General features: G+C 39.1%; 1 protein-coding gene across 1 annotated transcript in view; it reads right to left on the reverse strand.

The window, feature by feature from the left end:
- The window catches only part of Lrrk (Leucine-rich repeat kinase), a 1005461-nt gene that overhangs the window by 81288 nt on the left and 900773 nt on the right, over window positions 1-23400 (reverse strand). Inside the window, exons 41-44 of the mRNA XM_070091737.1 lie at window positions 20163-20386; window positions 17946-17969; window positions 6337-6535; window positions 5512-5718 (exon numbers count right to left, since the gene is read on the reverse strand). Of these exons, the coding sequence (XP_069947838.1) occupies window positions 5512-5718; window positions 6337-6535; window positions 17946-17969; window positions 20163-20386 (654 nt within the window). The remainder of the gene's footprint in view (window positions 1-5511; window positions 5719-6336; window positions 6536-17945; window positions 17970-20162; window positions 20387-23400) is intronic.

Raw genomic sequence — 23400 nt, forward strand, 5'->3', positions numbered from 1 at the left:
GGATGGGTTTGAGAGGGACCTGTCTAACACTGGCAGTAGGTCTACCACAGTGTTCTTTTATTCTTAGAAGAGTAGGATGTGTTACTGTGAATAGAACCTATCACCAACAGGCCTACTATAGTGCTTCTCTCATGGATTAAGGCATGGCTGACTAATAAGCAGTTTGAATAAATGGAGTGAAATCAGAATAGGGACCAGTCACACATGGTATTCCACAAAGAGATGATTTAGAAGACTGGCTATACAGTAGGGCCCCGCTTTACGGCGTTTCACCTTACGGCGTTCCGCTAATACGGCGATGTCAAATTATGACCAAAATTTGCTATACAGCAAGCGGTCTTTCAAATACGGCACACCCCACCCGGTTTGTTTACACTCTCCGTGACCACATCTATTATTGTCAGGAAACTTTCCAAAATTTCAAGTGTTTTAAAGTTACTGCGTATTTTATATGTACTCTGATAATTATACTTATGTGTACCTGTACCTAAATATACTTACACACTGTGCTGGTGTGCAGGTACACATTAAAATCACTAAGTCTCTCTCTACTCATGGCGCCAATACTACGTAATAATAATCACTCTTGGGCACACTAAATGTCTTGTTTTACATTAATATAGGCATTTTCATTAATCCGTCTATGACATTTTCCTCAAAATTATATATGAAACCCCTTTACATAGCATATAAACATGATACATACACTTACAGAATAGAAATTGACATAAATATGAGATTTGTTTACAAAGCAGCTGTGTAGGTAGTGTTGGAAGAATTACGTTTTCTCTAGTCAAACTGGGGGATAACTGTAGAAAAATATTCTTTTCGTATGCCTTCACTCTATATATAGCAATTCACAACCCTTGTGGGTTTAGTGCTTTTTATAATAATAATAATAATAATAATAATAATATCTTCATTCACTCTAAAAATGGTGTGTTGCTGTTTGTTTATTCTGTACTAACTTGTACAACTTGTACACAATGTAAGAATATTTGTATTGTGAGGTAATTATTATAATAAAAAAATATCAAGGTAAATGTTTTACAAACTCTTACAAACGTACGTAAATGAACTAAAAGTAGACACATATTAATACGCATTTATTTCGCCTGACCAAGTGATTGCCCACCATCTGTTCAGTTTGTGTTCTTACATTGTCTGAACTCTGTATCTTGTTCTCTCTCTCGTTTACTCTTTCATTAACTAGTTGGATCTCATTGACGATGGCATCTAAGCTTAGCTGTGATAAAAAGAGGAGTCGTAAGCCTCTTGCTTTAAGTGCTAAGTTAGAGGATGATGGTGTGTCATTCTGATTTTATTCAATAAACACCCTGCCACTCGCCTCTCACACATTAATATTAATATTTTAAGGTAAGTAATAAGTGTACTCTGTGTGTATCTTACCTTTTATTGTGTTTTTAATGCCTATTTCTATTGCTAACTTAATATAAGTTAGTGTAAGCTTGTTGTCTGGCATTTATTGCATATGTTATGTGCTCTGATAATAATACTTGTGGAGCTGTGTGGTAGCCGGGTGGAGGGACAACATTACGTTTCCTCTGTTCAGCCATCAGAGAAAACATGTATGAATCTGCGTTTGGCCCAGCCACTCCCCCACTCCGCTTTTGTTTACAATTTCTGGCATGAATTATTCATTACTTCTCCCTTCGTTTATGATGGCATCTAAAGGTAGTTGTTAGAAATGATTAAATTCAGTGAACAAGGTATGTTGATGTTAATAATATGGCTCTGGGCCACAGTGTAGGTAGACGGTAGGTGTAGCCCAGGCGGGCTACACCTACCGGCTACCTACACTGACTTCCTACAAATAAATACTACTCACCTCTCTTCCTATATTAAGACTACACATATTTTAAGGTAAATAATGAGTGTACTGTATGAGTATTTTACCTCTCTGGGATGTTTTAAATATCGTATATTAAGTATGAGATGGGGAGCCAGGGCTACCTACACCTGGGCTACCTGCACCTGACTTCCTACAAATAAGTACTATTCACCTCTCTCCCTACATTAAGATTACAAATACTTTAAGATAAGTAATGAATGTACTGTGAATGTATTTTACTTTGTGTGTTTTTAATGCCTAGTTCTATTACTAACTTAATATAATTTAGTGTAAACTACTTGTCTGGCATTTATATGCATTTATAAATGGAAAAAAATGGTGTTCTGCCTTCCGGTGATGTCTGCTTTCCGGTGACAGCCTGGAACCTAACGTGCCGTATAAGTGGGGCCCTAATGTATTTTCCTAAAACATATAGTAGTGACTTCAGTCGATAGATTTAATGAAAATTTCCTATTTATTTAAAATGAATTAGTCTCCACTCCAAACCAACAGATACAGATACTAATGCTGGAAAAAAAATCCCCCCCCAGTACCAACAATACCACCAGTCCGATGACATTCTTCTTTGCAAATATACAGGGTCTAAAGCCAGCAACAAACAACAAAATACCTTTCATCCGTGGACTGCTTGCAGAGGCAAAGGCAATGTTCGCGGCTTTCACTGAGACCCACATAAAGGATCACTTGGACAATAAAATATGGATCCCAGGTTACAACCTATACAGATGTGACAGAGTGAACAGGCAAAAGGGGGGGGTTGGCCTGTACATTGCAGAGTCACTTGTTTGCACAGAACTGCTTAATGCCTCAAATGATGTAGTGGAAGTTTTAGCAGTAAAGGTCGAGAACCAAAACCTAGTCATTGTGGTAGTCTACAAGCCTCCGGATGCAACATCCCAGCAATTCCAGGAACAGCTGTTAAAAATTGACCACTGTCTGGAAAATCTTCCAGCTCCTGCACCCAACATCTTGCTCCTGGGGGATTTCAACTTAAGGCACCTAAAATGGAGGAATATAGCAAATAATATTGTTGCAGTAATAACACCAGGAGGCAGCTCTGATGAAAACTCACACGAGCTTTTAAATCTCTGCACAAAATTCAATTTAAACCAGCAAATAATAGAGCCTACTAAACTGGAGAATACACTAGACCTCATCTTCACTAACAATGATGATCTGATAAGAAATGTCACCATATCAAAAACAATATACTCAGATCACAACATAATTGAGGTTCAGACATGTATGCGTGGAGCCCCAGACCGACATAATGAGACTAGTCACGAGGGAGCATTCACCAAATTCAACTTCAATAACAAAAACATGAAGTGGGACCAAGTAAACCAAGTCCTAACCGATATAAGCTGGGAAGATATACTAAGCAACACAGACCCCAACTTATGCCTAGAACAGATTAACTTGGTGGCACTCGATGTATGCACAAGGCTTATTCCTCTAAGAAAAAGGAGGAGTAGATGTAAAATAGAAAGAGACAGGCGCTCCCTTTACAGGCGACGGAAAAGAATAACAGAGCGGCTAAAAGAGGTCAATATATCTAAAATGCGTAGGGAGACACTGGTCAGAAATAGCAAGCATCGAACTTAAGCTAAAGGAATCTTATAGGAGTCAGGAATCGCGGGAAAAACTAAAAGCCATAAATGAAATTGAAAGAAACCCAAAGTATTCTTCTCCTATGCCAAATCAAAGTTGAGAACAACGTCCAGTATTGGGCCCCTACTTAAACAAGATGGGTCCTACACAGATGACAGCAAGGAAATGAGTGAGCTACTCAAGTCCCAATATGACTCAGTTTTTTGCAAGCCGCTAACCAGACTGAGAGTCGAAGATCAAAATTAATTTTTTATGAGAGAGCCACAAAATTTGATTAACACAAGCCTATCCGATGTTATCCTGACGCCAAATGACTTCGAACACGCGATAAATGACATGCCCATGCACTCTGCTCCAGGGCCAGACTCATGGAACTCCGTGTTCATCAAGAACTGCAAGAAGCCCCTATCACGAGCCTTTTCCATCCTATGGAGAGGGAGCATGGACACGGGGGTTGTCCCACAGTTACTAAAAACAACAGACATAGCCCCACTCCACAAAGGGGGCAGTAAAGCAACAGCAAAGAACTACAGACCAATAGCACTAACATCCCATATCATAAAAATCTTTGAAAGGGTCCTAAGAAGCAAGATCACCACCCATCTAGAAACCCATCAGTTACACAACCCAGGGCAACATGGGTTTAGAACAGGTCGCTCCTGTCAGTCTCAACTATTGGATCACTACGACAAGGTCCTAAATGCACTAGAAGACAAAAAGAATGCAGATGTAATATATACAGACTTTGCAAAAGCCTTCGACAAGTGTGACCATGGCGTAATAGCGCACAAAATGCGTGCTAAAGGAATAACAAGAAAAGTCAGTCGATGGATCTATAATTTCCTCACTAACAGAACACAGAGAGTAGTCGTCAACAGAGTAAAGTCCGAGGCAGCTACGGTGAAAAGCTCTGTTCCACAAGGCACAGTACTCGCACCCATCTTGTTCCTCATCCTCATATCCGACATAGACAAGGATGTCAGCCACAGCACCGTGTCTTCCTTTGCAGATGACACCCGAATCTGCATGACAGTGTCTTCCATTGCAGACATTGCAAGGCTCCAGGCGGACATCAACCAAATCTTTCAGTGGGCTGCAGAAAACAATATGAAGTTCAACGATGAGAAATTTCAATTACTCAGATATGGTAAACACGAGGAAATTAAATCTTCATCAGAGTACAAAACAAATTCTGGCCACAAAATAGAGCGAAACACCAACGTCAAAGACCTGGGAGTGATCATGTCGGAGGATCTCACCTTCAAGGACCATAACATTGTATCAATCGCATCTGCTAGAAAAATGACAGGATGGATAATGAGAACCTTCAAAACTAGGGAGGCCAAGCCCATGATGACACTCTTCAGGTCACTTGTTCTATCTAGGCTGGAATATTGCTGCACACTAACAGCACCTTTCAAGGCAGGTGAAATTGCTGACCTAGAAAATGTACAGAGAACCTTCACGGCGCGCTTAACGGAGATAAAACACCTCAATTACTAGGAGTGCTTGAGGTTCCTAAACCTGTATTCCCTGGAATGCAGGCGGGAGAGATACATGATTATATACACCTGGAAAATCCTAGAGGGACTAGTACTGAACTTGCACACGAAAATCACTCACTACGAAAGCAAAAGACTTGGCAGACGATGCAACATCCCCCCAATGAAAAGCAGGGGTGTCACTAGCACGTTAAGAGACCATACAATAAGTGTCAGGGGCCCGAGACTGTTCAACTGCCTCCCAGCATACATAAGGGGGATTACCATCAGACCCCTGGCAATCTTCAAGCTGGCACTGGACAAGCACCTAAAGTCGGTTCCTGACCAGCCGGGCTGTGGCTCGTACGTTGGTTTGCGTGCAGTCAGCAGCAACAGCCTGGTTGATCAGGCTCTGATCCACCAGGAGGCCTGGTCACAGACCGGGCTGCGGGGGCGTTGATCCCCGGAACTCTCTCCAGGTAAACTCCAGGTAATAAATGTTTATAAAACAGTGTGCATACTTAACATGTCATGATAAAAGTTTACCTTGTATGCAACAATGGCACTTTGACGGGCATTACTGCCAGGATCAACAGGTTGTAACATTTTTAGGGCTACATCCATAGGTCCACCATTGACTCTGTTTCGACACGTGCCTTGGAAGACAAAGCCAAAGCCACCACGTCCCAACAACTTCCCTTGTTTGATTACTTCCGGGCGAACGAGGTACCTGTCACCCAAATCCAGAAATACCTGGAGAGAGAAAAAAAAAAACTGTAAAATATACTCTATTTTAATATTATAATTGCAGCAAAATGTATTTTAATATTGTATAACATCTTTACACAGCAAACTCGGTGAAACTATTTTAGTGATTTAAGTCATACAGATTTCTTTGGTGACCATTTCTAATTTATGCCTGACATAAATTAGCCTAAAATATGAATAACAGAAGCAAAGACTGAGCAAGGGGCTAGTAACCCCTTCTCCTGTATACAGTGGACCCCCGGTTAACGATATTTTTTCACTCCAGAATTATGTTCAGGTGCCAGTACTGACCAAATTTGTTCCCATAAGGAATATTGTGAAGTAGATTAGTCCATTTCAGACCCCCAAACAAACGCACTTACATAACGCACTTACATAAATACACTTACATAATTGGTCGCATTCGGAGGTAATCGTTATGCGGGGGTCCACTGTATATTATTAAATGTAAAAAGAGAAACTTTTGTTTTTCTTTTTGGGCCCCCCCTGCCTTGGTGGGATACAGCCAGTTTGTTGGGGGGGGGGAGGGGGGAAAGGGATACGGCTGGTTTGTTGGGAGAAAAAAAATAAAAATAAAAAAAAAAGCAAAGACTATACACATACTGTGTCAGGAGCAATTTGGGCCAAAAGCAAATCTGCATGTAGAGGACAGGGCACAGATCGTGCTGTGTAGGCTGCCAATATGCACTCCTCCACCATAAAGGAGTATACAACTGGTGTCACTTCCTGACCTCCTGAGCTCTCTCCTTCATTGTTACCACTGTTGTCTAGGTCAGGTCTTCCCTCAGCAGATGCTTTGCGACTGTTCAGGAGAGGTGGAGAAGCATTAGCAAAATGAGCGCAACTGCTCCAGCTGAGAGACTTTTGCAAATTATTTTATCCTTGAAATTATTTCTTTTCAATTTACATGTTGGAAAGAATTGCTGCACTAACTTAATTAAAACAAAGAATGCACAAAACAAAATACTTAATCACAGAATGCACAACTAAAGAATATAAAAAGACATCTGTAAGGATATAATATTTAATATCTTCAGCTTATTACAGTACATAATATAATAAACTTAAATAGTTCTCCATATCTGAAATATTCTTCCCTGTTTATCTATCTCAATGTACTGAAATTTGATCCTAAAATTATATTTTTGCTTGTCTATTTTTTAAGTTTAAGCTATAATTCTAACTAGAAGAGAAAAAAGAAGATATGTGAGGGGGAAAAGGAAAAAAAAAAAAGATTACCATAGGCCCTGCCTTACAGAGCTTCGCTTTACGGCGTTTTGCTAATGCAGCCATTTTCAATTATACCCATTTTTCATTTATTCAGACTTACTTCAATAAATATATTCATCATTCACTATAAGCTAAGGATGAAAATATTTTAGAGTAAATAATGTGTATAAAGTATATGTATTTTTTAGCCCTAGCTCACTTAATGTATGATAGTGTAAACATGTTAACAGGCTATGTTTCACTTTACAGCAGTAGCCCAAAACCTAACCCACTGTGTATGTGGGGCCCTCAATAGTCACCTACAATAGTCCAGGTAGAAGGGGTGCTATTTGGCCCAGTCAGTCTTCAAACTCAAAGGAGTCCTCAAATACTAATACAGTGGAACCTCGGTTTTCGTCATTAATTCATTCCAGAAAGTGACGAAAACTGAATTCGACGAAAACTGAAGCAATATTTCCCATGAGAAATAATGTAAATCCAATTAATCCATTCCAGACACCCAAAAGTATTAACGAAAAATACATTTTACAGAGAATCACTATTTTACATACAGAAAACAATGAGAAATAAATATAAAGGACTAATGAAATGGATAAATGAACATTTAACATTACTTTTAACTTTATTGAAGACTTTTGTTGGCGTATGAAAGACGGCGAGGACGGGAGAGGGAGAAGTTATATGATGAATGGTTTAGAAAACAGACAAGTTGAAGAATTGAGACACTTATGCAACACATGGGAATCTTTATTGAAGAAACGTTTCGCCACACAGTGGCTTCATCAGTCCAATACAAAGTAGAAATGGGTAAGGAGAGGAGAAGTTTGAGGTAATCAGTCCCTCAACCTGGAATCGATGTGTTCAGTCCATCACTCTTGTAGGAAATGCAGCATAGGGCCAGAGAGGTGGCTTATATACTGCAGTGAGATGAGGTGAAGCAGGAGGAGGCGGGATCACAGTGGGACCTGCCACTAGTGTAAGTAGGTCGTCGTCCAAAGGTTGGGCAAGGAGGAGGCGGGATCACAGTAGGACCTGCCACTAGTGTAAGTAGGTCGTCGTCCAAAGGTTGGGCAAGCGTTGAAGTCTTTGTACCAAGATCCCATGATGTTGCAGTGTCTGACAGATGTGATGAATGGTTTAGAAAACCATGCAGTGTTTCCTAATATCACAATTTCATTGTATATTTTTATCAGTAACAGAAACAACAGCTTCAGAAGAAAACACCTTCAATGTGTTGAAATAATTTAAAGATCTATCATCAAGCATTTATGGGACAAAGTACTGGCATGGCTTTGACATACTTAATAGCAACTGTGACATTGCAAAAAAGTTAATTTTTCCAAAATAATTATAACTTCTCAAAATAATTATAATATTTTGGTAAAGGTCAGTTTTTTAATGAAAAATACTAATGTTATATTTTGAAGCACATGATCTCATTATGCTTTCATGTGTCTTCTTTTTTTGAAATTTGGAGAGTGATAATGTACTGCCTGCAAGACGGCATTTCCACTCATTGGATGAGTGTCATTACCCAATAAATTTGTCCCTCAGGGCAAAACATGAAACTGTATTTAGGCCAGGGATGTAAAAAGCTGGAAATAGCTCAGGGCCTCTCTGAATCTCCTGAGAGTGCTGGATGCTACATGTATGCATGCATACATGTAGAAGACTAAGTCAGGTTTATGAAAACAGTCTATGATATGCCCATGCACTCTGCCCCAGGCCCAGACTCATGGAACTCAGTGTTCATCAAGAACTGCAAGAAGCCCTTGTCATGTGCCTTCAGCATTCTATGGAGAGGGAGCATGGATGCAAGAGTCATCCCACTCTTTCTAAAAAAAACAAACATAGCAGTAAAGCAACTGCAAAGAACTACAGAACGATAGCACAAACATCCCATATCATAAAAATCTTTGAGAGGGTTCTAAGAAGCAAGATCGCCAACCACCTACACGTAGATACCCATCAATTACACAACCCAGGGCAACACGGGTTTAAAGCAGGTCGCTCCTGCCTGTCCCAGCTACTGGACCACTTTGACAAGGTCCTGGATGCTATAGAGGATAAACAAAATGCAGATGTAGTATACACAGACTTTGCAAAAGCCTTCGACAAGTGTGACCACGGTGTAACAACACATAAAATGCGTGATTAAGGAATAACAGAAAAAGTTGGTAGATGGATCTATAATTTCCTGACAAACAGAACACAAAGAGTAATAGTAAACAGAGTAAAGTCTGAAGCAGTTACAGTGAAAAGCTTTATTCCACAAGGCACAGTACTCACTCCCATTCTATTCCTCATCCTCATACCTGACAGAGAGAGATGTAAGCCATAGCTCCATGTCTTCTTTCACGGATGACACTCAAATTGCCAGGACAGTGTCCTCCATCAAAGACACAGAAAGACTCCAAGCAGACATCAGCCAAATCTTCAAATGGACCACTCAAAACAATATGAAGTTCAATGAAGAGAAATTTCAACTACTCAGATATGGAAAACTTGTGGAAATTAAAACTGTATCAGGGTATGCAACAAATTCTAACCATACAATAGAGCGAAAAAGTAATGTGAAGGACCTAGGACTGATAATGTCAGAAGATCTCGCCTTCAAAGACTACAACAATGTATCTACTGCATCTGCTAGGAAAATGATAGGATGGATAATGAGAACCTTCAAAACTAAGGATGCCAAGCCCATGATGATTCTCTTCAAATCGCTTGTTCTCTCTAAGACTGGAATACTGCTGTACACAACTGCCCCTTTCATGACAGGCAAAATTGCTGACCTGGAGAATGTATAAGAACTTTCATGGCATATATAAATACTGTAAGGCACCTAAATTATTGAGAATAATTGAAGTCCCAAGAATGGTATTCCCTGGAATGCAGGCAAGAGAGATACATGATAATATACACTTGAAAAATCCTAGAGGGATTAGTACCAGATTTGCACATGAAAATCACTCCCTATGAAAGCAAAAGACTCAGCAGGAAAAGCAATATTCCCCCAATGAAAAGCAGGGGTGCCACGAGTACACTGGAAGACAACACATGTGTCAGGGGCCCAAGACTGTTCAACTGCTTCCCAGCATACATATGGGGGATTACCAATAGACCCCTGGCTGTCTTCAAGAAGGCACTGGACAGGTACTTAAAGTCAATACCTGAACAGCTGGGCTGTGGTTCGTATGTCAGTTTGCATGCAGCCAGCAGTAACAGCCTGGTTGATGAGACCCTGATCCACCATGAGACCTGGTCTCAAACCGAGCTGTAGGGGCATTGACCCCTGAAACCCTCTCCAGGTTTACGAGTTCCTCTACTATAAGGCACACAATAGGTAGACTTGACTCTGATTTTTAGGGAAGTTGGGAAATTTCTGTTATTACAATTATTTCCCTATGGCATTTACCATCGAGCCAAAAGAAGGTTGCTACAAGGGTTAGGATCATAGTTCTTGCATTTAACTTACAAGATAAGAGCCCTAGCAATATTTTTATTATGCAGTGGTCTACCATTTTTCAAGAGTGTTTTGTCCAATTTTACCATAACAACAACCCAGATCTATTATTTATACATTTAACCAAAAAAGTTCAGCTGAGTGGCATGAATGGGAAAGAAAAGGGTAAGATGGTGTGGGTGGCAGAAGACAGACAGCATTAGTCTTTTACAAGTTCTTCAGGGAGTTAATACAATGATTGATTTTTTTTGTTGCAGTAAGATGTCACCTGAAGATAATAGGATTGTAGCTACACCTATATCATGAAAAATAAACAAATGAGAGCATAATAGAATTGTCATTTGTGCATTCAAATTAATAGTTTATTTTACAAATGGTGGAGAGATAAAAGTGTGTTTTGACTACTCTTCCATACATTAAACTAATATAGGAGAGAGTGAGTCAGTAGCAGGTGTGTGAGAGGTCGAGTAATAATACTTTACCAAAACATTGTGCAGATGAAGCTAAGAAACACTATCTTAATTCTCTCCCATTCATTTATGAGAAGTGAATATTGTAGTTGATGTAAATGTTAAAAAGCTACTTTTAAGGATACTACATAGAAAGCAAGAGAAAATCAGTGCTCAATACAGCATTGTTGAATAATTAAAGGCCATGAGTTACCAATGGCAGAGACAACAAGCAACACTACAATGACTGAATATTTATTCAAAATGTAACTATTTCTTGCTTTAACCCCTTAACTGTGGCAGGTCATGCATTTTTAATTCCTCATGTATGATGAAGCTGAAAAAATGAAAGTTTTTCTAAACAGAACTCAAACAAGAAAAATTAAATCAGAAGAAAGCTAACAGTTTTGTGTTGTGTTGAAGTTGGCAAAAAATAATCACTCTGTAGAAAAAGGTGTATTAATGTGCAGAGCGATACTTATGTTTTACATTTTTTTTTTTTTTTTCAACAAGTCGGTCGTCTCTCACCGAGGCAGGGTGACCCAAAAAAGAAAGAAAATCCCCAAAAAGAAAATACTTTCATCATCATTCAACACTTTCACCACACTCACACATTATCACTGCTTTTGCAGAGGTGCTCAGAATACAACAGTTTAGAAGCATATATGTATAAAGATACACAACATATCCCTCCAAAGTGCCAATATCCCAAACCCCTCCTTTAAAGTGCAGGCATTGTACTTCCCATTTCCAGGACTCAAGTCCGACTATATGAAAATAACCGGTTTCCCTGAATCCCTTCACTAAATATTACCCTGCTCACACTCCAACAGATCGTCAGGTCCCAAGTATCATTCGTCTCCATTCACTCCTATCTAACACGCTCATGCACGCTTGCTGGAAGTCCAAGCCCCTCGCCCACAAAGCCTCCTTTACCCCCTCTTTCCAACCCTTTCGAGGACGACCCCTACCCCTCTTTCCTTCCCCTATAGATTTATATGCTTTCCATGTCATTCTACTTTGATCCATTCTCTCTAAATGACCAAACCACATCAACAACCCCTCTTCTGCCCTCTGACTAATACTTTTATTAACTCCACACCTTCTCCTAATTTCCACACTCCGAATTTTCTGCATAATATTTACACCACACATTGCCCTTAGACAGGACATCTCCACTGCCTCCAACCGTCTCCTCGCTGCTGCATTTACCACCCAAGCTTCACATCCATATAAGAGTGTTGGTACTACTATACTTTCATACATTCCCTTCTTTGCCTCCATAGATAACATTTTTTGACTCCACATACACAATTTACTGATGCTAAATTACAAATGGTTTTCAATTTTATTTTGTTTTCTATGCAACATTTTGGACACTTGCTTCTTATGATAATAGATGAGTTTCAAATTGTTTAAGTACTTGAAACATTGGGTTACACTGTTTTTGTAATCATGTGATGTTAACATTAGTGTTGCAGAGATACATCTCTGCAACAGTAGTTTCTGACCACTGATGAGGCAGAGATTTCATTGAAACAACTTTATTTGCCAGTGTGAGCTGGTAATAATTATTTGTCTTAGACACAATAATCTTAACACAAAAAAAGGCAGAATATCGTGACTTGAACAATACACAAATAACCTGCATATAGGAGAGAGGAGCTTACGACGACATTTCGGTCCAACTTGGACCATTTACAAAGTCACACTAACAAAAAGGAGAGAAGGAGGGAGTATATATAGGCCAGCAGACATTGACATTAGCAAGAGAGGTAGAAGGAAAGGAAGAAGAGAGGTAATGGTAGAGGTAATAGTAAAAGAAGTGAAGTCAGTCAAATACTAAGAAAGAGGAGCACTGCAAGGGAGCTGGGGGCCTACATAGGGTAGGAACAAGAACACAGAGGGGGGGGGGGGAATAATAATAATGGACCAAATACCCAAAGCAGAAATAAGAAAACCCAAAGGAGAAAGAGGAAAGGGAAAAAAGGGAGAAGGGAAGAAACAATTAGGTTAAGTCATGGGCATTCTGAAGTTTGGAGCATTGTACAATGTAATAGGACAAAGCCAGGACTAAGATTCATACAAGGAAAGTTGTATATAAGGGAGGATTCAACCAGATGGCGACTGTGAAAGTTAGAAGTAGCGTAGACAGTTTTAGCAGAAGACCAGTCAATAGGATGACCGTGATCTCTGATATGACAGAAAAGAGCACTGTTGGTGTCAGCAAGCCTAACACTATTTTTGTGCTCTCTAAGTCTCTCAGAAGCCAAGATGGGAAAATGAATTACGAAGAGTGGAAATTTCTGATTCAAGGAACTGAGGATCACAAATGCAGAGAGCACAGGGAAAGAGGGAGATAAGAACACTTTTCTTGATAGGGGAAGCATGATAAGAAAAGTAGTGAATGTACATGCCACTGTGCATAGGCTTATGGTACACGGAAAAAGCAAAACCTGTATCTGAGCGGTGGACATTAACATCAAGGAAAGGAAGCAAGAAATTAGATTCCCATTCAGCTTTAAACTTAATGGAAGCAGGCAAGATTATTAAGGGTATCAAGAAATGGTTGGAAGAGACTAGGGTCATGAGGCCAAAGAGCAAAGATGTCATCTACATAGCGGAGCCAGAGCGAAGGGCACACATAAATATTGGGAAGAACAGCAGTCTCGAAGTATTCCATGTAAAGATTAGCAAGAACAGGAGACAGAGAAGAGCCCATAGCGACACTGAATGTTTGAGAATAATATTTACCTCTACCACTACCTCTCTTCCTCCTGTCTTTCTACCTCTCTTGTTCTTGTCAATGTTTGCTGGCCTATATATACAGTGGACCCCTGCTTTACGATATTAATCCATTCCTGAGAGCTCATCATATGCCGAAATTATCGTAAGGCAAATTAATTTTTCCCATAAGAAATAATGGAAATCAAATTAATCCGTTCCTGACACCCCAAAGTACGAAAAAAAAAATTCTTTTACCACATGAAATATTAATTTTAATATACACAAACTGAAGAAGACATGCACAGTTAGTAGTACTCTACTAACAATAGTATACATGACACTTACCTTTATTGAAGATCTGGTGATGATTGATGGGATGGGAGGAGGGGAGTGTGTGGAAGTTATTGTTTAGAAGGGGAATCCCCTTCCATTAGGACTTGAGGTATCAAGTCCTTTTCCAGGGTTACTTCCTTTCTTCTTTTAATGCCACTAGGACCAGCTTGAGAGTCACTGGACCTCTGTCGCACAACATATCTGTCCATAGAGCTCTGTACATCTCGTTCCTTTATGATTTGTCTAAAGTGGTTCACAACATTGTCATTGTAATAGTCACCAGCACGGCTTGCAATAGCTGTGTCAGGGTGATTTTCTTCCATAAAGATTTGCACTTCAAGCCACTTTGCACACATTTCCTTAATCTTTGAAGTAGACAACTTCTTCAATTTCTCTCTCCCCCTCCTCCAAAGCAGATTCCTCAGGTCTGGCCTCTTGCTGTTGAAGATGATCTTGCAGCTCATCAGTGGTTAGTTCTTCGTTGTTCTCATCCACCAACTCTTCCACATCCTCCCCAGTAACCTCCAACCCCAAGGACTTCCCCAATGCCACAATTGATTGAACAACTGGCATACGATTCTCAGGGTTAGCCTCAAACCCTTCAAAATCCCTTTTGTCTACACATTCTGGCCACAGTTTCTTCCAAGCAGAGTTCAAGGTCCTCTTAGTCACTCTCTCCCAAGCCTTACCTATAAGGTTTACACAACTGAGGATACTAAAGTGATCTTTCCAAAACTCTCTTAGAGTCAATCGAGTGTCTGAGGTCACTTCAAAGCACTGGAACATAGCTTTTGTGTAGTTTTTTGAAGTTTGATATGACCTTCTGGTCCATGGGTTGCAGGAGAGGAGTGGTATTAGGAGGCAAAAACTTGACCTTAATGAAGCTCATGTCCCCAGAAAGTCGCTCTGCCAAGTCTGAAGGATGACCAGGAGCACTGCCTAATACCAGGAGGCACTTAGGGTCCAATTTATTTTCCAGGAGGTAATTTTTCACGGGGGGCAAATGCATGGTGTAACCAATCACAGAAAAGTCCCTAGTGACCCATGCCTTACTGTTTGCCCTCCACAGCACACACAAATTAGCCTTGAGGACATTGTTTTGCCTGAATGCTCTGGGAGTTTCAGAGTGATACACCAATAAAGGCTTCACTTTGCAATCACCACTAGCATTAGCAAACATCAAGAGAGTAAGCCTGTCTTTCATAGGCATATGTCCTGGGAATGCCTTTTCCTCCTGAGTAATGTAGGTCCTGCTTGGCATTTTCTTCCAAAACAGGCCTGTTTCGTTGCAATTAACCCTTTCAGGGTCCGTCCCGTAGATCTACGGCTTTACGTTCAGGGTCCAAACCGTAGATCTACGCCATGAGCTCAGCTCACTCTCATAAACTGTGAGTGGTACATTTGGGCCTAGATATGAGAGAATACATCTATGTGGTATGTGTGCACCACATAAAACAGATCCTGCAGCACACTGTGTATAACGAGAGAAAAAAAATGAAATCATGATTTTTCGATTAAAACAGCAACTTTGCAGTGTTTTTTCGTATGTTTTTTATAGTTGTATTTGCGATTTCTTGGTCTCATTTGATAGAATGGAAGACATATTACAGAAATAGAGATGATTTTGATTGGTTTTAGCACTGGAAATGGCTTGAAACTGAGCTCAAAGTAGCAGAAATGTTAAATTTTTGCCGATATTCAAGAGTAAACAAACGACCTCACACGTCTAATACACGTCAGCTGGTGGGTCTAATATACATTCACGAATATGGTGATGATATTTATACAATTATTACAGTATTGCATAACAGTAAATCTTCTATTTTTTGGTGTGAATAAAAATTCATTATGTGAATAAAAAATCAAAATGGAATTTATTTGTAAAGCCTCAAAACATAACTAATGAACAGAGGAAATGTTAGTTTAGTGCCAGGAATGCCTACATTGTTCATTCTGGACCCTATTTTGAAATTGGAATATTTTGAACTTTGTGTTAAATTGGCCAAATTAACAATTTCCGATCACTTTATTTTGTAGTTGAAACAGTTGACTTGGCAATTTCTTGTGCTCAATCGATAGAATAGAAGTAATACTAGTGAAATAGCTAAGAATTTGGTTGACTGGAATAATGTAATTGGCCTAAAATGGGAGTCAAAGTCGGCAAAATCGCCGATTCGTAAATATCGCTGACACATCAAAATTCGCGAGAGCATAATTTCGTCAATTTTCCACCAAATTTCGTACTTTTTGTTTTATTACCTTCACAAAAAGATTCTCTACGATTTCATAAGAAAAAATAACAAATTTTTTTTTTTTAAATTCTTGGACACTGGTGCGTGACTCCAGATTTGGGCCTTGGACCCTGAAAGGGTTAAACACTTGTTCAGGTTTCAATTCTTCACTGTCTATGTACTCCTTGAATTCCTTCACATATTTTTCAGCCACGTTTTGGTCCAAACTGGCAGCCTCACCATGCCTTATCACACTATGTATGCCACTACGATTCTTAAATCTTTCAAACCAACCTTTGCTGGCTTTAAATTCACTCACATCACCACTAGTTGCAGGCATTTTTCTAATTAAATCGTCATGCAACTTCCTAGCCTTTTCACATATGATCACTTGAGAGATGGTATCTCCTGCTATCCATTTTTCGTTTATCCACACCAATAACAGTCTCTCAACATCTTTGAGTACTTGTGATCTTTGTTTCGAAAACAAACTTGCACCTTTTGCAAGAACAGCTTCCTTGATTGCCGTTTTGTTGGCCACGATGGTAGCGATGGTTAACTGGGGTTTGGTATACAACCTGGCCAGCTCCGAGAAACGCACTCCACTTTCGTACTTAGCAATTATCTCTCTCTTCATTTCCATAATAATTTTCACCCTTTTTCCTGCAGGGTTGGCACTAGAAGCTTTCTTGGGGCCTAAGGTGACTTATTTTGCAGCTACAATCACTAAAAACACTGTGATAATATGAAATGTACTGAATGTATGTGTGGATGTGACCGCACTGGCTGGCTTGTAAACACTGGCACACACGGGGCAGCTGAGGCCACGCATGAGACGTGTCCCGGACGAATCGCGTGAGGCGAGGCAAAATTTTTGTGTTAAAATGTATCGTATGGCGGATTTAACGTAACGCGATGCCATCGTAAGGCGGGGGTCCACTGTACTCCCTCTTTCTCTCCTTTTTGTTAGTGTGACTATGCAAATGGTCCAAGTTGGACTGAAACATTGTTGTAAGCTTCTCTCTCCTATATGCGGGTTACAGTATTTGTGTACAATAATCTTTAAGAGACTCATCACAAAATAGAAATAATAAAGTTAATTAGATCTGTAAGTGCATAGAAAACAATATTCTTTTTTTTTTTTACAGTAATCTTGGGGCATACAGGGTTCATGGGCACATAAATGCACACTATGTAAATTTAACTTAGGATAATCCAATAAAGTGGAGGGGTTGAGATGTGCTGCAATTTTAACTATAGCGTTGGCATGCCTCTAGCAAGACAGTGCTGGAGCGAATGATTATGATATTATATCTTCTTTTTCAGGTCACCCTGCCTTGGTGGAAAATGGCCAATGTGTTAAAAAAAAAAAAAAGTTACTTTTTTGTCCCATTAGCTACTGGACAATTTGGCTGCATTCCACTGTTAGTATCATCAAGATGCAATAACCTTGAAACACACAAGACACCTTCCTGCCAGTTCCATACCTTGTTTGTAGGTACGAGTGTTTCCTTGCAACAAAATCTGCTTGTGTACACATGATACTGAGGCAGTGTTACCCATGATGCACTGTGTGAACCAGCTTGTGTTAAACTTTTCCCTAGGCCTGAGCAGCAGCCTAAAATGGCAGCATGCAGCACATTTAAAAGCACAAAAATTAAGCATAAATATATGTCACACACGGTCTGGTCATTGGTGTTAATTTACATGATACACAGTTAAAAGGTTAATTTATATTAGTGTTTGTAAAATCCTTTGAATATAACATATTATGCTGACCTCATGAATATTAGTCCTTGTATGCTAGAAAAATAGAAACAAATTGTTAACAGAAAATTAAGCAAAATTAGTAAAAAATAAAATAGAAATAAAAACCAAAAATATTATAAGAAATAAAAAACAAGCTATGAAAGAGTTAAAAATATAAAGAAATATGCCAGAGTAGAAATATGTTGCATAAATATTCATAATCCAATATGAATACAATGTGTCTTTGGTCTGTGATACAGCCATTAAAAACCACAGGTTTATCTTAGCACTTGACACATATTACTTATGTATCTTGATGCTTCACAGTGTATCATGATACTCAAGTGTATGTACAAATTAAAATATTCAGTTACTTTTCTTTACCTGGTATGATAATATCTTTCTGTAATGTTTATGATATAGCATCAAAAATTCCTTTAGGCAGCTCATGATGTGTAATGTAGATTTTCAATAGTGTATGAAACAATGGAAACTGCACATGTTTTTTACCAAAAGAAAACCTGTTGAGTGGTAATTATCTCCATTTTTTAAATATGTACTATACAATTCAATACAGTGGAACCTCAGCTTTCGTGATTAATCCATTTGAAAAAGTCTGACGATAACCGAATCGGACAAAAATTGAAGCAACATTTCCCATAAGAAATAATGTAAATCCAATTAATCCAGCCCAGGCATCCAAAAATATTAACAAAAAATACATTTTATAGAGAATAACTATAGTTTTGCATACAGAAAACAATGAGAAATAAATATAAATGACTAATGAAATGGATAAATGAAGATTTAACATCACTTTTACACTTGTTGACATATGGAAAATGGCAAGGAGGGGAGATGGAGGAGGAGAGGTTATTGTTTGGAAAGGGAATCCCCATCTATAAGGAATTCAGGTATCAAGGCCCTATCCGGGGTTACTTCCTTTCTTTGTCTTTTACTGGCACTAGACCAGCTTGAGAGTCACTGGACCCCTGTCACACAAAAAATCTGTCCAGAGAGGTCTGTTTCTGGCATCTCTGAGATTCAGCTTCCTTGATTTCTTTTTTCTTTGCCAGGATGGAGCTGATCACTGATGCAAACTTCCTGTACATCCTGGCAAGATTGGCCATGCGTATGTCACTTTTGTACTTTGCTATGAATTCTATCTTGAATTCTATCGTGTTTCTCACCTTCTTTATCAAAGGGCTGGCACTCAGAACTTTCTTTGGCCCCATGGTGGCTTATTAAGCAGTTGCACTCAATAAACAAGCACAAAAAACAATGGATTACTATGAAATGTTTTGGATGAACTCACGGGGTGATGCTCACTCAACAAGAAACAAAGGCAGACTCAGTCATGAACACGAGATGCTTTGTGTGGGCGCTCAATTACAGGAAATGAGTGGCCGAGTCATGCGGGCAGGCAGACGAGTTTGGTACGGACCATTTTCAACTGTACGAAAACTGAGTAGGTGTACAAAAACTGGGACAAAATTTTAACGAAAAAAGTAATTGAAAACCGAATCATACAAAAAAAAGGGCATACAAAAACCAAGGTTTGACTGTAATTGTCAACATAAGAAAAAAGGAGCACTGAAGCAGACCTATTGGCCCATGCTAGAAAAGTCCAAGTCACACTCTTATACTGTGTACACACCCATTCTGTCATGTCTAGGCAAAATGTACCACTCCCAGCATATTTGAGGGTGCTATGATCGAGACGTAGAGATACGGAAGCGTGGGAGGCAGTGAAAGGGTTAAAGTGAAGTTTTTGTTACCTAAGATTTAATAAATTAGAGACCTGCTGTACTGCTCTACTTTATGCATCAATGCATTTAAAACCACAACATAATTAGTCTTGTAATTCTTATATGGGCATCTCTTGTAGAATAACAGAGATATAAGTTTTCAATTTGCTCTTTCTTGCTGCAAATATATAGTTGTACACATTCCATATTTTTCTTTACATTCAGTAATAAATAAATATATGCAAAATCACTGTTAATAAATTTAAAAGCAGCAGCCTATATAAAGAAAAAAGTTGCATAAATTATCTGAAGAAAATATACAGCTTAGGTAAGTAGTTTGCCCTCCAATAATTTATATATCTGTTAAATATAGAATAAATCTACAACACTTCCTCTGAATGAAAGATGTTTATATACTAAATAAAGTGGTATTTAATTAGAAGAAAATGCATTTTTTGAATCCACAGAACACCTGGAGACCAGTCAAAGCTTTGCCAACCTTGAAGTGGTCGATTCTGCTCCCACTCCACTGTCACCATCTGAAGTGTATGACTCGCGTGATCCCCAGCTTCGTCTCATAAGCTGTGGTGACATGCTTCCTCCACCTGCAGCTCCAGCTGGTGATACTCCTCCACCTCCCCCTGCAGCTGGTGAAGATGTAGAGGACCTTCCCCCAGGTTGTGGTGAGGAGACTCCACCAAATGGAACAGATGCAGGATTACTCTGTAAGATGAATATCAGTGACGGTCAAAACTCTATTATAAATTATTAGATGTAAAAGAAGAAAAACTTTACATATAAAGTGTTCTTTTCTTTTTCAGTTCACCCTACCTCAGTGAGAGACAGTCAGTATGTTAAAATATATATATATAAAGAATAATATACATGCTCTGTTATGCTAGTGTACAGGCTTTCCTCTGATATGACTCAAGAAATCGTAATGACACGATTGCAAACAAACCATACCCCCGGCCGGGATTGAACCCGCGGTCATAGTCTCAAAACTCCAGCCCGTCGCGTTAGCCACTAGACCAGCTAGCCACAATAAGATTCATTCAACTAGGTATATTTCTACACCATAGGAAGGTTAGCTGGTCTAGTGGCTAACGCGACGGGCTGGAGTTTTGAGACTATGACCGCGGGTTCAATCCCGGCCGGGGGTATGGTTTCCTCTGATATATGCAGGGTTACTTTGTGCAAATTTGCTCATACCCAGCAATCCTATTTCTACCAGGAATTCTCCATATGCTCCATTTTAATCACCTCTTACGATATGCATGGCTTACGGAGGAAGAATTCTGCTCCACTTCCCTATGGAGAATCTCTTCAAATATCCATCAAAATTGGTTTATGTTGACAGTCACAAGAAAGACATTAAAAATGCATGTGGTGAAAGTAGCTGTGTAAGAAGGTAAGGTGTGATGTGACAGTACAGTAAGCAGTGAGGATGTCATTCACTGCCTCCCCATTTGTTTACAACAGCTCATCACTGCACCTGCCAAACTGACCATTGTTCCCATCTTCAAGACTAACTAGCATTTTATTTATCTTTTCAGATTATCACTATGAAATGCAAATCATGGCTGAATAGGATAACGTAAATAAATATTACTGTTCAGTTTTTTATGGTGTAGGGGAAAAGTTGCGAGTAATTGTGCAGGAGACTGAGGGTGTCACCCATTCATCCCCAAATCAATCCCACAACAAACTATTCTTCCACCATCCTATAACCTCTAAAGAGTACAAGACATGGATAACTGACAACATACAGAACAATGTAAATAATAAATCAACAGTTCTTTACCAATTTCTACCAAGTGAATATGTGTTGGATGCAAATGGGACTTGCCTTCAACTGGTCAGTAGGCTTACTGCAGTGCTCCTCCATTCTTATGTAATATAATGTACTGGTATGAGTAGGATCTGCCTAGCAAATGCCAGTAGGCCTACTGTTACTGCTTCTCTATTCTTACACATAATGAATTAAAAAAATTTCTTATTTTTTTGACCAACTGTATTTTTTGGGGGGTAAACCAGTGTTTAGTTCCTACCTGGTATGCTCATAATTTTTGGAAAAAAAAAAACAAAAAAACAAAAAACAAAGAAATATAGTTTTCCCATTTTTTTTATTACAATACAGTATAAGAATTATGACTGAATTTCACAATTAATTTTTATAACTTGTTTTTTTGATCATAACCATATTTGTATGGTCATATATTCTGGGTATGGTTTAACTCAGATTATTATTATTATAATCAAAAAAAGAAGCGCTAAGCCACAAGGACTATACAGGGTTTAATTCAGAGAAGTGGAGATTTGAAAATTCTCAGAATGAATCCATGTTTATTGTACACATACAAACGTCATTGTTGTCTTGTTGTCTTATACTAAGAAAATGCCACAGCCACCGCAACCTAAGGTTAGCAATACAGCTCTGTATTATTCTTATTTTTTGCCTCTTTTTATTTAGGCCTAACGCCTCTTCCGCACTTAATAAATGATAGTGTAAACAAGTTTTTAGTCTTTTATATGCACTGGCAAGTGAAAAAAGCTGTGATTCACCCAACCCATCATATTAATGATTGGTTGGGTTTGCTACATTCTCCATGAGCACCGTGACTGTCCATTTTGTTGGGAAACTTTCCAAAATTTCAAGTGTTTTAAAGTTATTTCATATTTTATATACAGTGGGCCCTTGGTTATCGGCCATAATCCATTCCAGAAGGTTGGCCTAAATCCGAAAAGGCAAAAAACTGAAATAATATTTGCCATAAGAATTAAAGTAAATATAATCCATTCCAGACACCCAAAAATATTAACAAAAAATATATTTTTTAAAGATTAACTATAGTTTTACATACACAAAACAATGAGAAAGAAATATAAAGCACATATTTTAATGATAAATGAATATTACATACATTTATTGAAGACGCTTGTTGGCATATTGAAGAAGGTGAGGCGGGGAGAGGGAGTTGGGAATCCCCCTCCATAAGGATTTCAGGTATCAAAACCCTCTCTAGGGTTATTTCCCTTCTTCATCATTTACTGCCACAGTACATTCATTACTTACCTTAAAATATATGTAGTCTTAATATAGGGCTAGAGGTGAGTAGTGTATTTATTTTGGCTGGCCAAAACCCTCACTCCCTTTCTTGGTACTTTTTCTCCTGCCCACCTCCGTCACTCGCAAGACTTCATTGAACGGGTTCGCTCTCTCCCAACCTGTAAGATGCTTAGTCTTGATGTTGAGTCCCTCTTCACCAATGTCCCTCTTGATGATGTCCTTGATTTCTTTCGAGAGAAGGCCCATGAAGGGTTTCTTCATCTCCCTATACCTACTGATGTCTTTCTTGATCTTATCTGCCTCTGTGTGGACTCTAACTCCTTTTCCTTCCAAGGGAAATATTATTCTCAAACCTTCGGTGTCGCTATGGGCTCTCCTCTCTCTCCTGTCCTTGCTAATCTTTACATGGAATACTTCGAGACTGTTCTTCTTCCTACCCTCGATGTGCAACCTTCACTCTGGCTCTGCTATGTGGATGACATCTTTGCTCTGTGGCCTCATGACTCCAGTCTCTTCCAACCTTTTCTTGAAGCTCTTAATAATCTTGCCCCTTCCATTAAGTTTAAAGCTGAATGGGAATCTAATTCCTTGCTTCCTTCCCTTGATGTCCATGTCCACCGCTCAGATGCAGGTTTTTCCTTTTCCGTTTACCGAAAACCTATGCACA

This window comes from Cherax quadricarinatus, chromosome 37 (genome assembly GCF_038502225.1).
Source record: "Cherax quadricarinatus isolate ZL_2023a chromosome 37, ASM3850222v1, whole genome shotgun sequence".
Classification (NCBI taxonomy): Eukaryota; Metazoa; Arthropoda; class Malacostraca; order Decapoda; family Parastacidae; genus Cherax; species Cherax quadricarinatus.